Genomic DNA, 18,773 nt, shown 5'->3' with positions numbered 1-18,773 from the left:
TCAGCCATGCCCAACTTTTGATCTAACACACATTTGTAGTGATTCCTCTGAAACCATTTTTGCTTAATTCTTTTATTGGAAAAAATGTATCTTAAAAGTCCATCATCAACTTTTTAATATAAATTATGACTCAAACTCATTCCAATCACCTTGTTAAGTGGTGGCAGCAGACATACTAGAGAAGGTAGCTCGAGGCAGAAGAGCATCAGCAGGAAGGACTGCTCAAAAAACTAACGCACAACTGGAGCTCAGGGTCACCCACACTATGTCCAACCTTTTGCCAATGGCCTTCCTGGGAGCATGCTGCCAGGGGACACAGGTCCTCCAGCAAGTATTCACGTAGCCTCCAATTAATAAGCTCCTCTAGGGCTATGAGGTGAACTCCCTTAGGGAGGCAGGCCTGACTGAAACCGCACGGAGGCAAACTCCGAGTGGACATCCGTGACCAATCTTAGAGCCTGAGACACCAGAGTGCAGAGCTTTGGACAAATGAAAGTCTCAGTCACTAGACCGGGGGTAACTGGACGGAGGGAGGCAGCAGGCACAGATCAGTTTCCACAACCCTGACCCATTACCACAAAACAAGCTTCCTATTACAAAGCTAATGAGACCCCGGCCCTCTTTTCTAGGAGCAGTCAGGAGCTTGTCTGTCTTGTTCTGCCTTTCTAATCAGCCTGCAAAGAAAGGGCCAGAACAAAAACACCTGAGAAAACAAAGGGCCTAAAGACTCTGCTCCTACAGCGCCTTCCCATCTAAAGCACACTCTTTAGCCACGTGGTGACACCTGATCTTCCAAAGTCCCTGAGTCTTACGCTGGGTTCAAAGACTAGAGCAGAGAGGCGCTTAGCACGGACAGCACAGCCAGTGCCTGCAGCTTCTGATCCTCTGCTCTCATCCCAGCACGGCCCGTCCCGTCTCTGCAGAGACTTGAGCACAAACAACACAGCTGAACTAAGGATGTGCGGGGTTCTGCTGAGCCTGCCCTCTGAGGGTGCTGGCTCACCAGGCTGCGGGTGGGAAGGCCATGTGGAAACCACTTAAGGAAAACACAGCTTGACTTTCAAAACTGTGGCTCTCAACTGTGGATGATTTTATCCCTGGGAGACATTTGGCAATTTCTCGAGATATTTTGGTTGCCACACTGGGCTGGGGGTTGGGCGAGAGCAGAGATGCTGTGGTCGGTGCCGAACAACCCTCCATTACAGAGCATGGTGCAGCCCAAACTGTCCCAGCTCTTTTCAAGTGTTCGAGTTGAAAAGCTACGCTTCCATAATGGATCTTAGGGCCTGTGCTCCGAAGAGTGCTCTCAACCCGTTTACCTCATTACCCCCACAGGAAGTCTACCCTGAGATACAGCTGATCTTGCTACATCCTGGCTTTTTATCCAGAACCCTCCTCTTCCTTTCACCTGGGCCAGCAGGGCGGCTGACAGAGGGCAGGCAAGGACTCCAAGCCTTAAGTGGAATGTGGTCAAATTAAGATCCATCCCTTAATTCTTACTCAGTGGGACACCTAAGGTTTCTTATAGGGACAGGGAAAGGACGGGGAAGCAGGATGGGGGTAATTAAAAGAACTCAAATTCAAATTTTAATTACAAAAAATATTTCTGGGAAGCTATTAATACTACAAAAGCAAGGGATTAGAGGCCTAACTGGAGCAAGACCCTGGTGTCTGCAGAGACACATGGCGGGGCTGTGACCTTAAGGTCTGAAATCCAGAGTGGATTGGGCAGTGGTCACCCAGCCCCATAACCTCTGCATTGCTCATTCCAGTAGGAAAGGGAGGGCAGGGAAGCAGGGAGAACTGTAGCAAAGTCGGGTTCAGCTGTGGCTCCCGCACCTGCCTGCCAATTAAAGAATAAAGGCAAGAAGTTGAAACAGGCGGCACCCGACCTTCATTCCAGAGCAGGGAACCCATTCCAGGTTCCCAGAGAACCCCCAGCTCAGATCAAGGGTGTGCAGGGCTTCAGCTGTGTTCCTCTGGCCCACCAGTAGTCACTTGGTCAGTCCTGCTGCCTTGACCCCCATCTCCAGGAGGGGCAGAGGCCAGAGGGAGTAGAGGGAGTCCAGCCCCCACTCCTTTTGAGGCACTTGTTAGAGAGAGGGCCCTTGGGTCGGTCACTGGTGGAAGGGATCTGGTGATGGCATTTCTTCTGGGTTGGACACAGAATAGGAACTCCAAGACTGCAAAACCTGAAGTTAAAAAATAAATAAAATAATAATAATAATAATAATCATCATCATCAAGTTTTGGTTTCACACTGTAGCCTAGGCTGCTCTCAAACACATAGCAATCCTTCTGCCTCCAAGTAACTGCTGAAGTAACTCAAATTCACTGTGTTGTCCAGGCTGACTTTAAATTCAGCAACCTCCCATCTAAACCTGCCTATCAGAAACACTGGAAAAGAAGAAAGGGCAGTTTGCCCTCAAAGAGGCTAAAACCAAGTCAGAGGGAGAAAGCGCTGTACAGTGTGCATTTCTGTGGGAGAGTACAAGGAGGAGACGCCCATTAAGTACTCCCAACCTCAAGCCTACAAAGATCCTTCTGCCTCTGCCTCCCCAGTGCTGGGTTAAAGCCATGTGTCACCATGTCACCATGCCTGGCCCATAGTTCATATTTTAAACTTTCCATAGGGTGCTCTATTCTCAAACTCATTTTGAGATGGGATCCCATGCAGCCCAGGCTGGCCCTGCATTCACTGTGTTGGTGAAGAGAAGCTGACCTTGGGCTTCCCCTCCCCGTCCCGCAGTGTGCAGAGGTTACAGGTGTGTGCTGCGGGAACCACGCTCCCCCCCCCACCCCCGTACACGGGTTCATTCTTCATTTTAATTCTGTCAGCCCACCAATCCACCCTCATTCTTGCCTCTAAGGATTGTGAGTCTGAGTCGGAGCATCAGGCTATGTTAACACATGCACACGACGTAACATGGGTTTCTCCGGTCACTTACCAGGCCCACGGGAGCTACAAGGCCCTAGAGTTGCTCCATGGTCTGTCCCGGTTCCCCTTGGATCTCATCTGCTCCTGAACAGCACCTGTCTGTTGAAAAGCACAGGTCACACAACCACCTAACTCTCCATGTTCCACAACAAGCAACAATTTACCTCGTACCCCTAGGAGGAACCTGAACTCCCTCTCTTCTCTGGTAATGACATCCATCTGAAGAGGTTAAACCTGCCTGCTGTCCTGTCAAGGAAGTCTCATGAAGACCAGGTAGGAATGAGTCATTTACCTATTTCTCTCTCTCTCTCTCTCTCTCTCTCTCTCACACACACACACACACACACACACACACACACACACACACACACACACATACATTCTTCCATATATTTCTGTGAGTTTTGTCACTGGTATTAAAAAGTATGACGGGGGTGGGGGTGGGGGTGGGGATTTAGCTCAGTGGTAGAGCGCTTGCCTAGCGATCGCAAGGCCCTGGGTTCGGTCCCCAGCTCCGAAAAAAAGAAAAAAAAATATGACGGGGAGGGGGAGGGGTTAGGGAGCCGATGGACAGGAAACCAGAAAAGGGAATAACATTTGAAATATAAATAAATACCCAATTTAATAAAAATGAAAAAAAAAAGTATGACCAAACCTACTCCCTTACTGAGAGCAGACATGCAGGAGACATTATTTAGAACAGAACCGTTCATGGCCCCAGATTCCCAACTAATTCACTCTAACACTGATTGAACAGGTTTTTCCTTTCCTTCTTTTCTGTTCTGAGATAGCGTCCCTAGGCCGGACTGGCCTCAAAGTCCCTCTGCAGCAGAGGATGACCTTGAGCCTCTGATCCCCAGTTCCTGAGTGCTGAGATTCCAGTATGAGTCACCACATCGGTATGCAGTGCTGGAGAGCAAACCTAGGGTTCCTGCGTGCTAGGTAAGCATTCTACCTCCTGGCTCTGACTAGTACTTAAGGAGACCATGGTTTTAGAAAAAGCGCTTCAATTGCTACAAGATCTATACCTCTCACTCCAATGGAGAGCAACAGGTCACTGTAAAGGAGGAGGGCTAACCCTGGAGCTCAGGAATGGACCACCCTGAAGGCTCATTCCCCATTAAGTTATTCTATTGCTTCAATACACCCCAAATACACATCTCCCCCTTCCCTCGTACCATGGCAAGTCCATCTCCAGCCCCCATCTCCCCAGAGCCGATGTGAGTCAGGTGGACGAAGTTCATTGGCTCCCCAATCATGGTGCGGTCAATCCGTCTTCTCCTCTTCTTCTGTTTGGGGAAGACCGGGCGTCAGGTATGCAGCCGTCTCCTCCCATCAGTATAGGAAGGAGAAGGAGTCTTGAAAACCCACCGAGAGCTAAGGCTGGTTTGGCAGTATAATGGGCAAACTTTAGGGTAGGAAAGACTAAGATAGAAGATCATAAACCAGAGACAATGTCACCAGAGTGGTAAGAACAGTGGCCTGCTGAGTGGCTACCGTAACAAAGAAAGGTCAAAGCAAAGTCACCTCTGGGTGATGAGGGACTGCTGACAAGTCTTAAGTTCTACCCACGGCCCTGCCCATCTCAGAACAGGAGTGGTTGACAGCTAGGTGACTTGTCTCTTTCGTCACATAGCCTCCTTTATTGCACGTGAACACACCTGCCTAGTCACAGCCACCCTCAAGAGGGAGGTGAGGAAAGTGTGTGTCATAGGCAGATCAGAGATGGTGTCTCCTCTCCACAGCACATGGTAACTAACTCCTGTCAGGATGGGGGTGGGGAGACTTACCGGCTGGGGCTTCTCCACCACGCAGCAGCCCAGTTTGTGCCAAAACTCACTCATATTCCCTGATGGTTCCAGCTTCAGGCCGCTGCCAGAGGCCCCAGGGGGCTCTTGTTTGTTGCTAACCAACCAGTCCTCACACTCAGGGGTAACAACACTCTCTGTTCACTCAACCAGATGGGCTGGGAAAAGGCAGCAATCCTAGAGGCCAGTAAGGAGTCTTTCGGTGAAAGTCAGAGTCTGACTCAGCGGAGCCACTAGGAGCACCAGCAAGAGGCTTGGGAAGGCAGGCAGAAGGTCCTGTCGTCTTTGGATGCGGAATCCTGAATTTTAGCAGAAAGAAGATAAATGTTAGTGAGGAACGACCCTCCCTTTTCCCCAGAAACCTTCTGATAGGCTCCATCTTCCGAGTCTCTCTTGGAGACTACTACTGAGCCCCTCCAAATTTAAGAGGCTCACGGTCGCTTCTCACAGAATAGTGTGAAAAGACCATGAATAAGGTGAGGACCAGGGACTACCGAGACCAAGGAGGAAGGGGACCCCCCCCCAAGGACTTTGGGTGAAACTGTGAGAGAAAGCCAAACAGTGACAGAAATGAACAGTTAGGGGTACGGCCAACTTCAGCTCCCTTCTCCCTTGGCTAGGGCAGTAGGGGAGGGGCATGTAAGTGCCTCTGAAGAGGAAATAGTGGTTTTTGTTCTCACAAACAAGGCCTCCGCCCTGTCCCTCCCTTTTCTCTTACCTTGCCCCAACACCTACATTTTCGTTAAGGACCACCTAGAGGTGGGTGACCTCAGCAAATACCTGGAGCAGGAATTGTTTCCTTCTTGCTCCACTGCCTTTACTGCCCCTCACCTGCCCCACATGAAGTCCGACGGCCCCTCCCAGGGTTCAGCTAGCATTAGTACCTGACCTTGTTTTTCCTGGAAGCTGGGCACTGCGCACCTACCCGTGGCCCACCTACCGTGTCTTGTAGGGGTAACTCGTAGAGTAGCTTTCTGCTCTGAGGAATCAGTTTCTAGCCTCCCCACCCTTTTTCACATGTCCTGTCGTGTGCAGCTTGGTGTCTCACACCCCATAAGGCTCAGACCTCCCTTCATCCTACCCTCATGTTCTGACCTGTGTCTCCCCCTCCGCTCCCCACCACTTTGAAGCTCCACCAGCAAACCAGACACAGGAATTTTCCAGTAGCATTTGTGTCCCAGGAAGAACTTTCTCCCCTTTCACTGCTGACACGGGTTGTGGCCCAGCTGAGTTTCCTTGTGAGAACTGCACTTCCCTCTCCTGTCTACAGACCAGCTCAGGGAGGCCGGTGGAGCAGCTCATGAATATTGAGCATTAGCATGAATAAGAATGAGCTTCCCCCTAGGCTTGAGGCTGGATGCCTGGGCTCCAGTAGCCTAAACAGACCAAACCCTGAGTTCTATTTGTTTTCAGAACGATTTTCTTGGTTGTTTTCTAGCACCCTTGAGAGATCACTCCACCAGGAGAATGCAGCTTCTAGGGTAGGAAAGAACCCAAGAGTCTGAACTCTTTCACTTCCTTTCCCACCCCTGGAAGGGAGGACTGAAGTCCAGCACACAGCTGCCCTGAGAGGGGAGGCTGGGTCAGTGGGAAAGTCGGTCACAAGGCTAGTCATGATGGTGGCAGGTGGTAAGGCTTGGGGAAATGGAGAAAACAATAAAGAATCAAAGGAAACCCCCAACACTACCAGACAGACAGTTCGTTCCGAGGCTGGGCTCTACCAGCGTTCTCCACCCTGCTCTGAGCAGTGTGGACAGGGGTGGCCAATGCTGGGAGTGGGGAGGAGGAGGGAGGGAGAGGAAAGGGGGCTGTGGAGGGAACAAGGACAGTTCTGTTTCTCTTCCAGGGACCTGACCGAGCTGGGTGGAGGGAAAGTGTGTGTGGGACTTGGCATGAAACCACCAATGGTGATGAGGGGTGACCAGGAAATTCCATTCCCTTAGGACACTGGGGTCTCTGAAACTCGGAGGCCCGTGTCAGAGTGTGAAGACCAGCCAGGGTCACTGTGGTAGTGTTGGGTGGGGTGGGGTAGGGGGAGGAGGAACCAAAGCCAGAAAAGGAAGTACTAAGCACTGGCTGTCACTCCGCTTCAAAGCAGCCAACGAGTGGGCCGAGGACAAATGAGACTTCAGCTGGTGAGCTGAATCCACTGCCCACTACTTCATCCCCACCGTAAAAAGGAAGACAGACGGGATCTGGGATTAGAGTGCAGAAAGCCACATCCTGACAGAGGGGCCCCTCTCACTTCCACAAGAAACCCAGAACTTGGAATGACAATCCCTAAACCACCACTATAGTCATGGTGGGCCTTACTGACTTCGGAGCTGTAGAGGGGCAAGCAGGCGAGAGGTGGGGAAGAGGAGCTGGGGAGGAAGGATGTGCATAGGTAGTTCCCCGATCCTGTGGTAGCCCCAAACCGGTTCTCCCGGTCCCGCTGCCTCCGGCCTCAAGGCCTCCAACCCGCTGTCTGACAAGCCTTCACAAGAAGCAGCTGGAGAGAAAGAGACTTGAGAATGGTGTGGGCAAACTCTGGCTATAAGCCCAGGGATGCAGCTGGTCCCTGTGTGGAGACCCTCTAAACATAGCGGGCTGCTGAGGGACTCTGAAAAGAGGAATGGGCCCCTTTGCAATCAAGTGACAGACATTTGTCCCAGGACCAACCCTGCTCTAACCCCAGGAAAGTGCTGGGGGAACTTAAATGGTAACAGAAAGAGATCCTAATTTCTTCCCCTCCCCCAATCTTTTATTAGACTCCAGCTTTGTCCCCCACCCACTGCGACCCAGGATGGGAACTTCGATGAATCGTTCTGGCTCTGCCACTGTTCTCCATGGCTGCCTCAATCTGGTTTAGAACTTCCGGGCCCCAGCTCCATTTCGGTTTGTCTAGCACTGTAGATCTCTCAGGTTAGAGGGCCCGCGAGAAGCCCCTGTCGCTTCGCACCTCCCACCCGGCCCCACGCTGCAATCGCCGCTTCCCTGCCTTTCCGTAGCTTGTGCCGCCCGGGCGTGTACTGTGACCGCGACCTCCCCGCTGCCCTCCCCTCCCCTTCCCGCCGCCCGCGCGCAGCCCAGCTCGCCGGGCGCTCTTACCTGCCGCTCCCCGGCGTCCCCACTGCGGGCGGGGGTTCCGCCACTCCGGGTCCCCGGGCTTGCTGCTCGGCACGGCGGGGAATCGAGGGCGGGCCGGCAGAGGTGGGGCCGGCCGAGGGCGGAAACGCCGGCGACGCGATTACGAAACCCAGGGGCTGAGAGCCGAGCGCAGCGCTCCGCCCAGCTTCGGGGCGCACGACGTGGCCCGCGGGAACAGCGGCAAGCACTACGCTATGGGACACCCGCGGCACCCCAGGTGTCTGCGCTAGGTCTGTCCATCTGCTGCAGGCTCTGAGAGGACGATGTGCTGGGGCCCTTTCCGAGTCTCCCAAAGTCCCCTTCAGTCCTTATAATGGGAAAGGAGGGCCGTTCTGTTGTTTAGTGGGAAGACTTTTTAACCCGTACATCTTGGAGGACAATTAACTGCTCAGCCATGCACTCCAGTCAGCACGAGGGTGCTTGGAGAGGTGGGGGTGCGGTGCGAGCCGATGGAGAGGCTCTACCCTGGGTGGCGTGTTCCGGAACCTATCCCTCGAATTAGCCGAGTCAGGCAGAGAGGGGGCGGGGAGTGCTTCCGCCCTTGCTAGGAGGGGCTGCATTGCAGGGGAGACCCAGCGGCCGATCCCGTCACAGACGAGGGAGAAGGCGTGAGGAGACAAAGCCGTCACATCTCCGACAGCTTCCTTCAGCAGCCTCCTCTCCAGTCCAGAGCCGACCCCCGAGCCCCTGAGGCATTCCTTCCGTCTTCGGAACAACCCTAGTCATTCATTGCTAACAGGTAACCTAGTCGAGGGACAGCTTCTCAAGCTAGAAAGACCCCCGTGCGAGACGGAGGTGGGGGACAGTTTAAGATTAGAGAAGGGGGCGCTATGAACAATAGGTAACTATTTGTTACCAGATTTTTATCTGTTAAGATCTCCATCCATGCCTTATCATGGACCTAGGCATTCATTTCTAACACCTTACCTGTAATCATCTCTCCGCAGTTAGCTCTTCATTTCATGTATTCATTTTCCTATAATTTTTGCCCTGTGCATCTAATGGCTTCTGTCTAGTGTCTAGTTATCTATATCTTCCTTTTCAAGCTATAATTTCTGCTACCAGTTATTTGCTGAATCTTTATTCCTACTGTAATTATTGTAGCCTCTACTTGTATTTCCATCCCCCTCGATTTTCTGTCTCTTGTAGGGAGTTTTGGGGAGCAGGGTACTCTCTCTCTCTTTTTAAATATGTGATGCTATTGAGAGTGATAGGAACCTTTAACAATCTCCTCCCTGTCTCAGATTTTTGCTTCAAAGAGACTTGAGGTGTAGGACAGGTGGGGGCAATTGTGGAGTTGCCGGTCGGCATGCTGCAATCAGTGTAGGTCACAGGAACTACTTATGAGAGCAAATTTGTCTCTGCAGCTCCTTCTAGTAAGTGGGGAAGGTTGTGGCTAACAGGAAAATCCTAGAGCGACATGAGAAATACCAGAAAGCCTCCATTTTCATTCTCCACCATCCCTGTTCAGACTGCATGGGGGCAGCGTGACACAGCAAGGCCCTGTGGATTAGGCCTTAGATGCGCATGGGGGCATTAGACAAAGGGGGTTTGGGTGTGTCCAGGTAGCTTAAAGAAAGTGTGTCTTTCGAATGTATCTACTAATCATTTTATTGCTGAGACTAGACAATGAAATTTAGAAGTAGCTCAAAAGTGGGTGGCGATGGCCAGCATGAACTGAGCACATTTGTCATTTGTCACCATCCAGAGCCTTCAAGAGAAGCAAAAATGAATAGAAAGCTGGGCGAAGAGCATTCAGGGAAAGAAAGGGGAGGCTAGCTGAAGAGAAGCCTGTCTTTTATTTTAATGCCATGTATGCCTTTATGAATGTTTTCTGGAACAAATCTGGGTCTCTCAGTACGTGTAGTATAGCGATTTCCAGCCTTTTAATATTCACAAAATTTCCTTTAAATTGTTTTGTTTTCATATTCATTTTGGTTCTCGTTCATGTTCTTGTTTTGGTTTGGGGGGTTTTGGACTCACTATGCAGTCTAGCCCAGGCGGAACCCACAGTCCTCCTGCTTCAGCCTCCTGAGTGCTGGGATTACAGCTGTGCACTGCCACACTGGACTCTGGCATTTCAGTTATTAGAGTCAGTTTATCAACAATGACTCAAATTCCAGCTTAGTCTCTGCTCACTTTGTTTTCCAAGTCGGGGGGTCTCTTGTAGTTGGGCTGACATCAAACTCCTGACCCTCCTGCCTTCATTTGTCTGATGCTAGGGTTATAGGAATCCACCATGCTATCCATCCTGCTATTCAGATTAGTAGTCAAATCACAGACAGTAGTCAAAAGAATATAGGAAAATTCCTTTTTTGGGAACTAAATTTTTAGCTGGGCATTATGGCACATGCCTGTAATTCCAGGACTCAGAGGCAGAATAAAAAACAGCACTTGGGGGGCTGGGGATTTAGCTCAGTGGTAGAGCGCTTACCTAGGAAGCGCAAGGCCCTGGGTTCGGGCCCCAGCTCCGAAAAAAAGAACCAAAAAAAAAAAAAAAAAAAAAAAAAAAAAAAAAACAGCACTTGGGATACTCATCAAGACCTTGTTGAAGAAACAAAAATAAAACCACACACAAATGTATTTTTTCATCACATGTGCTCACTATGTGACCCTGATTAACTTGGATCAAAGAGATCCGCCCATGCCTGCCTCTGCTTCCTGAGTGCTGGGATTAAAGGAATGTGCCACTGTACCAGCCTCAAAATTCTTACTGGGGCGTGGCAGTGCATGCCTGTGTTCCCAGCTCCGAGGAAACTGAGACAGGATTGCTGAGGGAACCAGGCTGGGACTGGGGAGATGGGCTCAGACATAAAGCAGAGCACAGGAGAGCAAGATGGAGGGCAGAGGAGATTCCCCCCACAGCTCATCTTGTCTAGTTTACCAGGTCAGACGAGGTAAAAGGCATCAGCCTGGCACTGTCCTCTCACCCCAGCATAGGCTTGGGCCATGTATGCTACAACCCTCATGGACGCCAAAGCCCTCTCTCACAATACACAGATTTTTTTTTTTTTCTTTTTTTCGGAGCTGGAGACTGAACCCAGGGCCTTGCGCTTCCTAGGTAAGCGCTCTACCACTGAGCTAAATCCCCAACCCCCACAGATTTATTTTAATCTATGCCAAGTGCATGCTTGTTGCCAGAGAAGACTAGGTGTCAGATCTCCTGGAACAGGCCTTGCTTGTCACTGGGTGCTGGGAACCCAACCCAGGTCCTCTGGAAGAGCCACCAGTGCTCTGGGCCTCTGAGCTGTCTCTCTAGCTCATTAAACATTTTTACGGGATTATTTTAGAAACTGTGAGACTTGGGATGCACACAAACTTGTTAGACAACCTAGCCAGTTACTGACTATCTAAGGTGTCCCCCAATTGTAACGTTTTTAGTAGAGTGTGATGGCACATACCTTTAACTCAGGCATTCAGAAGGCAGAGGCAAGCAGATCTCTGTGTTCGAGGCCAGCCTGGTCTACAAAAGGAGTTCTAGGGTAGTCAGAGCTAAGTAGTGAGACCCAGTTTCAAATAACATTTTTTTAAAAAAATGTTTTCATTTTTAAAAAATGCCTGTGACCTCAGCACTCAGAAGGCCAGAAGTGTTAACTAGAGAGGATCTTGAGTTGGAGGCTAGCCTGGGCTAAAAATATAATAACTTCCTAATTAGCCTGGGTTACATAGCTAGACCGTAGGTCAAAGAGCAAAAACAAATCTTTTTTTTTTTTTCCCCTAAGATTCTGGTTTTTTGCTTGCTTATTTGTTTGTTTAAGAGACTTTTATACAATCTGGGGAGTCAGAGGGCCAGAAGTTCAAGGTAAGCTTCTGCTATTAAGGTCATGGGCTACCTGAGACACTGTCTCTGAAAAACAGTCTATTACATGCTGTGCATTGTAAGAAGGTTACTCTGTAGGAGACTTAGAAGGAAGGTTTTTGATGTTGTTTTTTAAAGTCAGCTAACTAGGAGAAACCTGGTAATGCAGTAAACATTCCTCATAAGCAGCGTCAGTGACTTGGATGACTTTTTACGGCTTGGTCTGCAGTATCTGTAGCCCCAGACCTGAGCAGTGATTGGTTCACTGGAAGGTGTTATAGGCGCAGTCGTGCTTGTGAGCACGTGTGCAAATTACTGTGGAGATGGTCAGAGCGGAGTTCCTGGGATGATGACCTCACCTTTCCTTTGCTTCAGTCCCGACGGCACTCTCTCGTTAAGATGCTTCTCTGCTGAGTAATGTTCGGTTGCCAAGGGCTTATTCTGGCGCTTGAAAAAAGACAGACAGACAGACAGACAGACTCAGAATTTCCTTGTTTCAAACCAGATATCCTGGATCATGCCTGTGATCCCAGCATTTGGGAGATGGAGGCAAGTGGATCAGGAGTTGCATTTTAGAGCTGGCCTGAGCTTTGAGACCTTGCCTCAACATTTTTTTTTTTTTTTAAGCCATGGTCTTGCCCAACCTGGACCCAAACTCATATTCCTGAAACTCCTGCCTGGGCCTCCTGAATGCTGGGAGTATAAATAGAGTAGCTCGTATTTTTAACATTAAAAGGTCATGAGATGACGAGATGGCTTAGCAGTTACAAGCACTTGGTGTTCTTTCCCAAGACTCAAGTTCAGTTTCTAGCACCCCTGCTGGTTCATAAACCCCTGTAACTTCAGCTCCAGTGGAACCAATATCCTTTTAGGACATCAGCTTGCACACATATATCATGCACACATGTACACATAAATTAAAGAATTTTAAATGAAAAAAAAAAAAAAAAAAGCTGAGGCAGACAGTAGTGAAAGCATCCCTTTAACTCAGCACCGGAAGCCGGAAGCAGAGGCCGAGGAAGCCGGAAGCAGAGGCCGGCGGATTTCTGTGTGAGTTTGAGGCCAGCCTAGTCTACAGATGGAGTGCCAGGACAGCCAGGGCTATGCAAAGAAACCCTGTCTCGAAAAACAAGGGTTGGGGATTTAGCTCAGTGGTAGAGTGGTAGAGCGCTTGCCTAGCAAGTGCAAGGCCCTGGGTTCAGTCCTCAGCTCTTTGGGGGGAAAGAAATGCCGAGGAGATGGCTCCATGGGTGTAAGAACCTGAGGTCATATTTGTTTAGACCACTGGCTGCCGCTCTAATTCTCTAGAGGCCCTGAGTTCAATTCCCAGCAAGCACACCATCTATAATGGGATGTGACCCCCTCTTCTGGTTTGCAGACATACATGCAAAGCACTCATACATAAAATACATAAACAAATGAACCTTAATTGGCAGAATTCTGGTGGCACGCGCTTTAAAAAACAAAAAAAACTGAGTTTAGCAGTGGTGGTGCACGCCTTTAATCTCAGTACTCAGGAAGCAGAGGCAGGCAGATCTGAATCAAGGCCAACCTGGTCTCTAGAATGAGTTCCAGGACAGCCAGGGGCTACACAGAAAAAACACTTTCGAAAAACAAGAAAAAAAACAACAAAAACTAGAGTTCAAATCCTCAGTACCCAAATAAAAATCTGGGTGTGTGGGCTGGAGAGGTGGCCCAGTGGTTAAGAGCACTGACTGCTCTTCCAGAGGTCCTGAGTTCAAATTCCAGCAACCACATGGTGGCTCGCAACCATCTGCAACACAATCTGATTCCCTCTCCCGGTGTGTCTGAGGAGAGTGACAGGGTACTCACTTATATAAAATAAATAAAATCTTTAAAAAAAAAAAATCTGGGTGTGGCTGCCCACATGTGTTGCCCCAGCAATATGGGAGTGCACAGACAGGATCACTGGACTTGTTGGTCAGCAGCATAGCTCCAAGTTCGGTGAGAGACCCTGTCTTGTGGAACTAGGGCCCATATTGATAAAGCAGGACACCAGAGGTCCTCCCCCTTACCTTTGCTCCACAATCTCTTGGGTATGCATGCTCTGTGTGCACCTGTGTGTGTCTACGCTTACACAAGATTAAGGAGGAAAAGCAAAGTCTGAAACCAAGTGTGGGGCGCAAACCTGGAACCCCAGCATTCCCGAGACTGAGCCGAGAAGATTGCTGGAAGTGTGAGGCCCAGGTGGACTACATTTGTTTGAGAAATGGAACAGCCAGGGCTACAGAGGAAGACCCTGTCTCAAAAAACAAACAAACAAACAAACAAACAAACCCCAAAAAACCAAACAAACAAAAAACCCAGCCCAAAAGTTCTGGGCTTGATGATACATTCCTGAAACCTAGCACCAGAGATGCCTTAGCAAGAAGGGTTTGTGTTCAAAACTAGCCTCAACTAGAGTTGAGTTTGAAGCAAGACTCAAAAGCAAAAACGAGAAAAAACAAGTCACCTCTGCTGTATCCACAGACTGTTTAGCCCCCACATTTCTCGTCTATTTTGTCCTGGGTTTTAGCTCTTTTCCTACTTTAGTAGAGACATTTTCCATCATTTAGGGATGTTTTGGAATCACAGGCTGGAAGAGCTGACTGCATGCTCTAGAAAGGCTCTCTGAAACCCTGGCTTCTATTTTTGGTGGTAGTGGAATGTTCACTTTGCCCCTTTGGGAACATTTAAACTAAAGCTTTCTGCCCTTCCCCTTGTTAATAAGGGAAAAGAAGGGGCTCCAGACTCCACTAAACCTGTAAGAGGCAGGCGGGGTAGGAAAGTCTCTTAAGACAAAGCTGAGACTGTGAAGGTGTCATTTCTTTACAATCTAAACCTCACTTCCTTACCTGTACTTCCCAGCTCTCTGCTCCATGTTGTCAGCTTTACTCTAGCATTTGGACCAAAGGAAAAAAGATCCTGGTATGCTGGATGAAAATTATCCTTGCATCTGGGTTTGTTCTGAGGAGAGATAGGACAGAGAAACACAGGGAAGATTTGTCACCCAAAGGAGAAATCTGTCAGAGTAGGAATGGGATAGCACGTTAACGTTTCTGTGGAGGGGCTAGCTCCTGCATTACCGGAGAGTAAGTGTGTTTGTTTTTTTTCTTTTTTTTAAAATTATTTATTTTATGTACATAAGTACAATGTCACCATCTTCAGACACACCAGAAGAGGGCATCAGATCTCATTACAGATGGTTGTGAGCCACCATGTGGTTGCTGGGATTTGAACTCAGGACCCTGGAAGAGCAGTCAGAGCTCTTAACCACTGAGCCATCTCTCCAGCCCTCGTGTGTTTGTTTTTTGAGCAGAGTCTTTCTATATAGTTCTGGCTCTCTTGGAACTTTCTGTCCTTGAACTTAGAGAGACTGCCTCCTCAGTGCTGGGACTAAAGGTGTGCAACCAGCACCCAACCTAGCAGGTGGGTTTTTACCCATAAAGGAATTTTTGGTCTCTTAAAAGAGATACACAGGGGCTGGAGAGATGGCTCAGTGGTTAAGAGCTCTGACTGCTCTTCCAGGGTCCTGAGTTCAATTCCCAGCAACCACATGGTGGCTCACAACCATCTGTAATGAGATCTGATGCCCTCTTCTGGTGCGTCTGAAGACAGCTACAGTGTACTTATAATAAATAAATAAATAGAAGGGTTGGGGATTTGGCTCAGTGGTAGAGCGCTTGCCTAGGAAGTGCAAGGTCCTGGGTTCAATCCCCAGCCCCAGAAAAAAAAAATAAATCTATCTTTAAAAAAAAGAGAGAGGGCTGGAGAGATGGCTCAGTGGTTAAGAGCACTGACTGCTCTTCCAGAGGTCCTGAGTTCAAATCCCAGCAACCACATGGTGGCTCACAACCATCTGTAATGAGATCTGATGCCCTCTTCTGGTGTGAACAAAGACAGCTACAGTGTACTTATATACATAAAATGAATAAATAATTTTTAAAAAAAAAAGAGAGAGATACACACATAAAACAGGTATCCAGTCCATAGTGGTCTGTAACCAAAGCTCAATGGAATTAAGTAAAAATGCAGGGTGCTGGAGCCAGCTGGGTAGATGGAGCTCGGCTGTTCTGGGGGTAATGTCCTGGAAGAGGTAAGTTTTTAGTTAGGTTTAAAGGCAAGAAGGAAAAGAAAGACCAATACAGAAGCATCCTAACTTATTGAATTACTGTGAGGAGGCCAGATATCTAGGTCTGGCGATGTGTAGGGTATTTGACCAGCACATGCATTTCCTGCTTTTGATTCTCAGTACAATTATTAATTAAGCAGGCCTAGTGGAGCAGGCCTGTATTCCCAGTGACTCAGGAAGATTTCAAGTTCAAGGTTAGACTAGGCAACTGAGTTAAGATCCTGTCTCTATAAAGGTACAGAGTGGGCTCAGGATATGATGTTAAAACATTCACCTAGAACACACCAGCATCTGTCAAACCCTCAATACCACACATAAACAGAGTGGGGCCAGACTTTGGAAAACCTCAGAAATCAGACTCAAAGGGGATGCACGATACAGTTCCTACCTAGCATGCATAAGGCCTGAGGTGTATTACTGGGGGAAAAACTAGAGCCAAGAAGAACCTGGCACAATAGGTAGTATCTGGTCAGCCAGAGATGGGGAGAAAGTAGGAGCCTGGTGGTAATAGTAAGAGTTCTTGGTATTTGTCTTAGGAAGCTTGGCTGATTTACCAGAGTACATGGAAACGAACAACATAAGCAAGGGAAAGCCCTAGGTTGCTCTAGCATGAGGACTAACAAGTGATTTTCTCTTCCTCAGGGAATCATGCGGGACCCTGTGAGTAGCCAGTACAGCTCCTTTCTTTTCTGGAGGATGCCCATCCCAGAACTGGATCTGTCGGAGCTGGAAGGCCTGGGCCTGTCAGATTCACCTACCTACAAGAGCAAGGAGAGCAACAGCATTGGCAAAATGGGTGGGCAGGCAACCGGAGCTGAGCGGAAGAGCCCTGAAGGCGACCCCCTCCTTGAGTACAGCACCTTCAACTTCTGGAGAGCCCCTATTGCCAGCATCCGCTCGATCGACCTGGACTTGCTCTAAGTCGAGACCTCTCTCTCCCACCCGCCCCATACCCTCCTTGTCCTCCCCCTTAAGTCCCTTCCTCTCTCAGCCTTCCACTTTAATCTTGTTCTCTTCCCTCTATTGTGCGGTGGTGCTGATGAATCTGCCAATCGAATTGTATGTTTGTATGTATGTACTTATTTATCTATTTATTATTTATCTATCTATTTATTTATTTATTTATCTGCCAACTCCGTTTCTCTCAAAAGCCCTCTAGGCACAAAGTCAAGGGTTTAATCAATGGAGTACAAGATCATAGGACACCCTCCCCCCCCCAGCCCTGAGAATACTAACTAATCCCAGAAAAATCACCCTTCTTCAAGGCTTCAGAGAGAAGTATAGTTGTGCAAAATGGGAGACCAGTTTTTTTTCTTGTTTTGTTGTTGTTACATTTTAATCTGCTTCAAAGATTACTTGAACCTCCCTAATTTTCAGCACCAGGTCAGTAATACTGCTTTGAGAAGTAGTGAGAACCTGAAGTCTTGAGACAAAACAGGATTTCTAAAAGGCTAAGTTCTGCTGCTGCTTGCAGTGCATTCTCTTCCCCGGGATCGTGGCGGTAGTTACCGGTGAACACAAGAGACCGGACATGAGGAACGCATCCTATCGGTTCAGAGATCGTTCCTTTAACTCCAGCTCACAGCTCTGCTTCCTGCTGCGGGTTGGAAATGTTGGGAAAATCAGATTTGAGTCTTCATGGGGAATCTTTACTATTAGAATACTTACTTCCTAAAAGGCAAAAGATGTATCTGATCAAAAGGAAAGCCAGAGTAGCAGTAGAAGAATTTATATAAAATTGCGATTTAGTCGTGGAGCAGGCGCAGTTTTTTGGTCCTTGGTATTGTAGCTTTGCCTTCATGGAGGTGCAGTATGTGATAGGAATCAGTGGTTCCTGGACCCAGTTCTTCAGCTACCATAAGACCGTGAAATAAGCAGTTACATTCAGACCCTACCCCTGTCCCCATTCCTTCCAAAGCTATTGCGGCTGAATCGTGGAGCCATTTATTCATTTATGTAATAAAGACGTTAAATCCTAAGTCTGGGCTTAGTTTTCTCAATTCCAGTGAAATACTACAGATCCCAGAAATTACTTGTGCTTCCACATCTGGTTTTCCCTTTTCATCTAATATTTGGCTTTGAAGAATAATTTGGGATTTGGACATAGCTTGGTGGTAGAAGTGCTTGCCAAGCATCTACAAGACCCTGCTAGAGTTCCTCTGTAAGCAGCCAGTGCTCCTGAGTGACAAGCCATGCCCCCAAGCCCATTGTTAATCTTTAAACTTGTTTGTGTGGCTTTGTATGGAGACCAGGCTGGCCTTGAACTCAGAAATCCACCTGGTTCTGCTGGGGTGTGCCACCACGCCCAGCTTGTTTAAATTTTGGGCCTAGCAATTTGGCATTGAATTAGGGGAATCTCTGCCTCCTGCTGCAATTAAAGGTATGTTTGTTACTGATTTAATTTTTAAATTTTTACTTTATGTGCATTGCTGTTTTGTCTGAATGTAATGCTTGTGGGAGGGTGTCAGATTTTGGAGTTACACAGTTGTAAAGCTGTTCTGTGGGTGCTGGGAATTGAATCTGGGTCTCCTGGAGTAGTCAGTGCTCTTAAACCCTGAACTATCTTTCCAGTGCCGTTTCTCCCTGGTTTCTCTCAGTTCTTTCACTGGTTAAAATGGTGACGAGAAACCAAGATATACTGGTAAATTTAGTGGCTAAAAAGACTTGCAATTTTGTTCTATCCTCTTCTAGTCTCTCCAAAAGTTTTGGGTTTTTCTCTCTCTCCTGATAAATATTTAGGACACCAGGAAAGTGTCGGGTCAGACAGGAGTGTATAACCAGGAATGTCTCAAACAACTTCATCGAGGCGGAAGCAAGATTCTCCCCCAACCCTAAAGTTAGCCCTGCGGAGAACAAGTGAGATGGTAGAGTGAGCGGCACCAGTAACCTAGTTTCCCCACAGCACGTGTTGGCGCCAAAACTACCATCTCGGCCCGTCCCCTGCCGGAACTATGTCTCACGTAAGCC

The 18,773-nt window shown here is 48.5% G+C and overlaps 2 protein-coding genes across 3 annotated transcripts; one reads left to right on the top strand and one right to left on the bottom strand.

Moving 5' to 3' along the window:
* Window positions 1-56: 56 nt before the first annotated feature.
* Cdc42se1 (CDC42 small effector 1) lies at window positions 57-7,912 on the bottom strand. 2 transcript variants are annotated; one of them, XM_087631106.1, is made up of 5 exons: window positions 5,842-7,912; window positions 4,729-5,045; window positions 4,117-4,227; window positions 2,949-3,037; window positions 57-2,192 (listed from the first exon to the last, which is right to left on the bottom strand). In XM_087631106.1, the coding sequence occupies exons 2-4, from the start codon at window positions 4,780-4,782 to the stop codon at window positions 2,963-2,965; spliced, it is 240 nt and encodes a 79-aa protein (XP_087487232.1). In that variant the 5' UTR covers window positions 4,783-5,045; window positions 5,842-7,912; the 3' UTR covers window positions 57-2,192; window positions 2,949-2,962.
* A 670-nt stretch (window positions 7,913-8,582) lies between these two features.
* Mllt11 (MLLT11, transcription factor 7 cofactor) lies at window positions 8,583-17,785 on the top strand. Its single transcript, NM_001013912.1, is given in 2 exon segments — window positions 8,583-8,614; window positions 16,449-17,785. A coding segment is annotated over 1 exon segment (273 nt). The 5' UTR covers window positions 8,583-8,614; window positions 16,449-16,454; the 3' UTR covers window positions 16,728-17,785.
* The last annotated feature ends 988 nt before the right edge of the window (window positions 17,786-18,773 follow it).

The sequence above is a fragment of the Rattus norvegicus genome, chromosome 2 (assembly GCF_021556685.1).
Source record: "Rattus norvegicus strain SHRSP/BbbUtx chromosome 2, alternate assembly SHRSP_T2T, whole genome shotgun sequence".
In the NCBI taxonomy this organism is placed as follows: domain Eukaryota; kingdom Metazoa; phylum Chordata; class Mammalia; order Rodentia; family Muridae; genus Rattus; species Rattus norvegicus.
The sequence above is the reverse complement of the archived record's forward strand: the minus strand, read 5'-3'. Positions and strand labels throughout refer to the sequence as shown.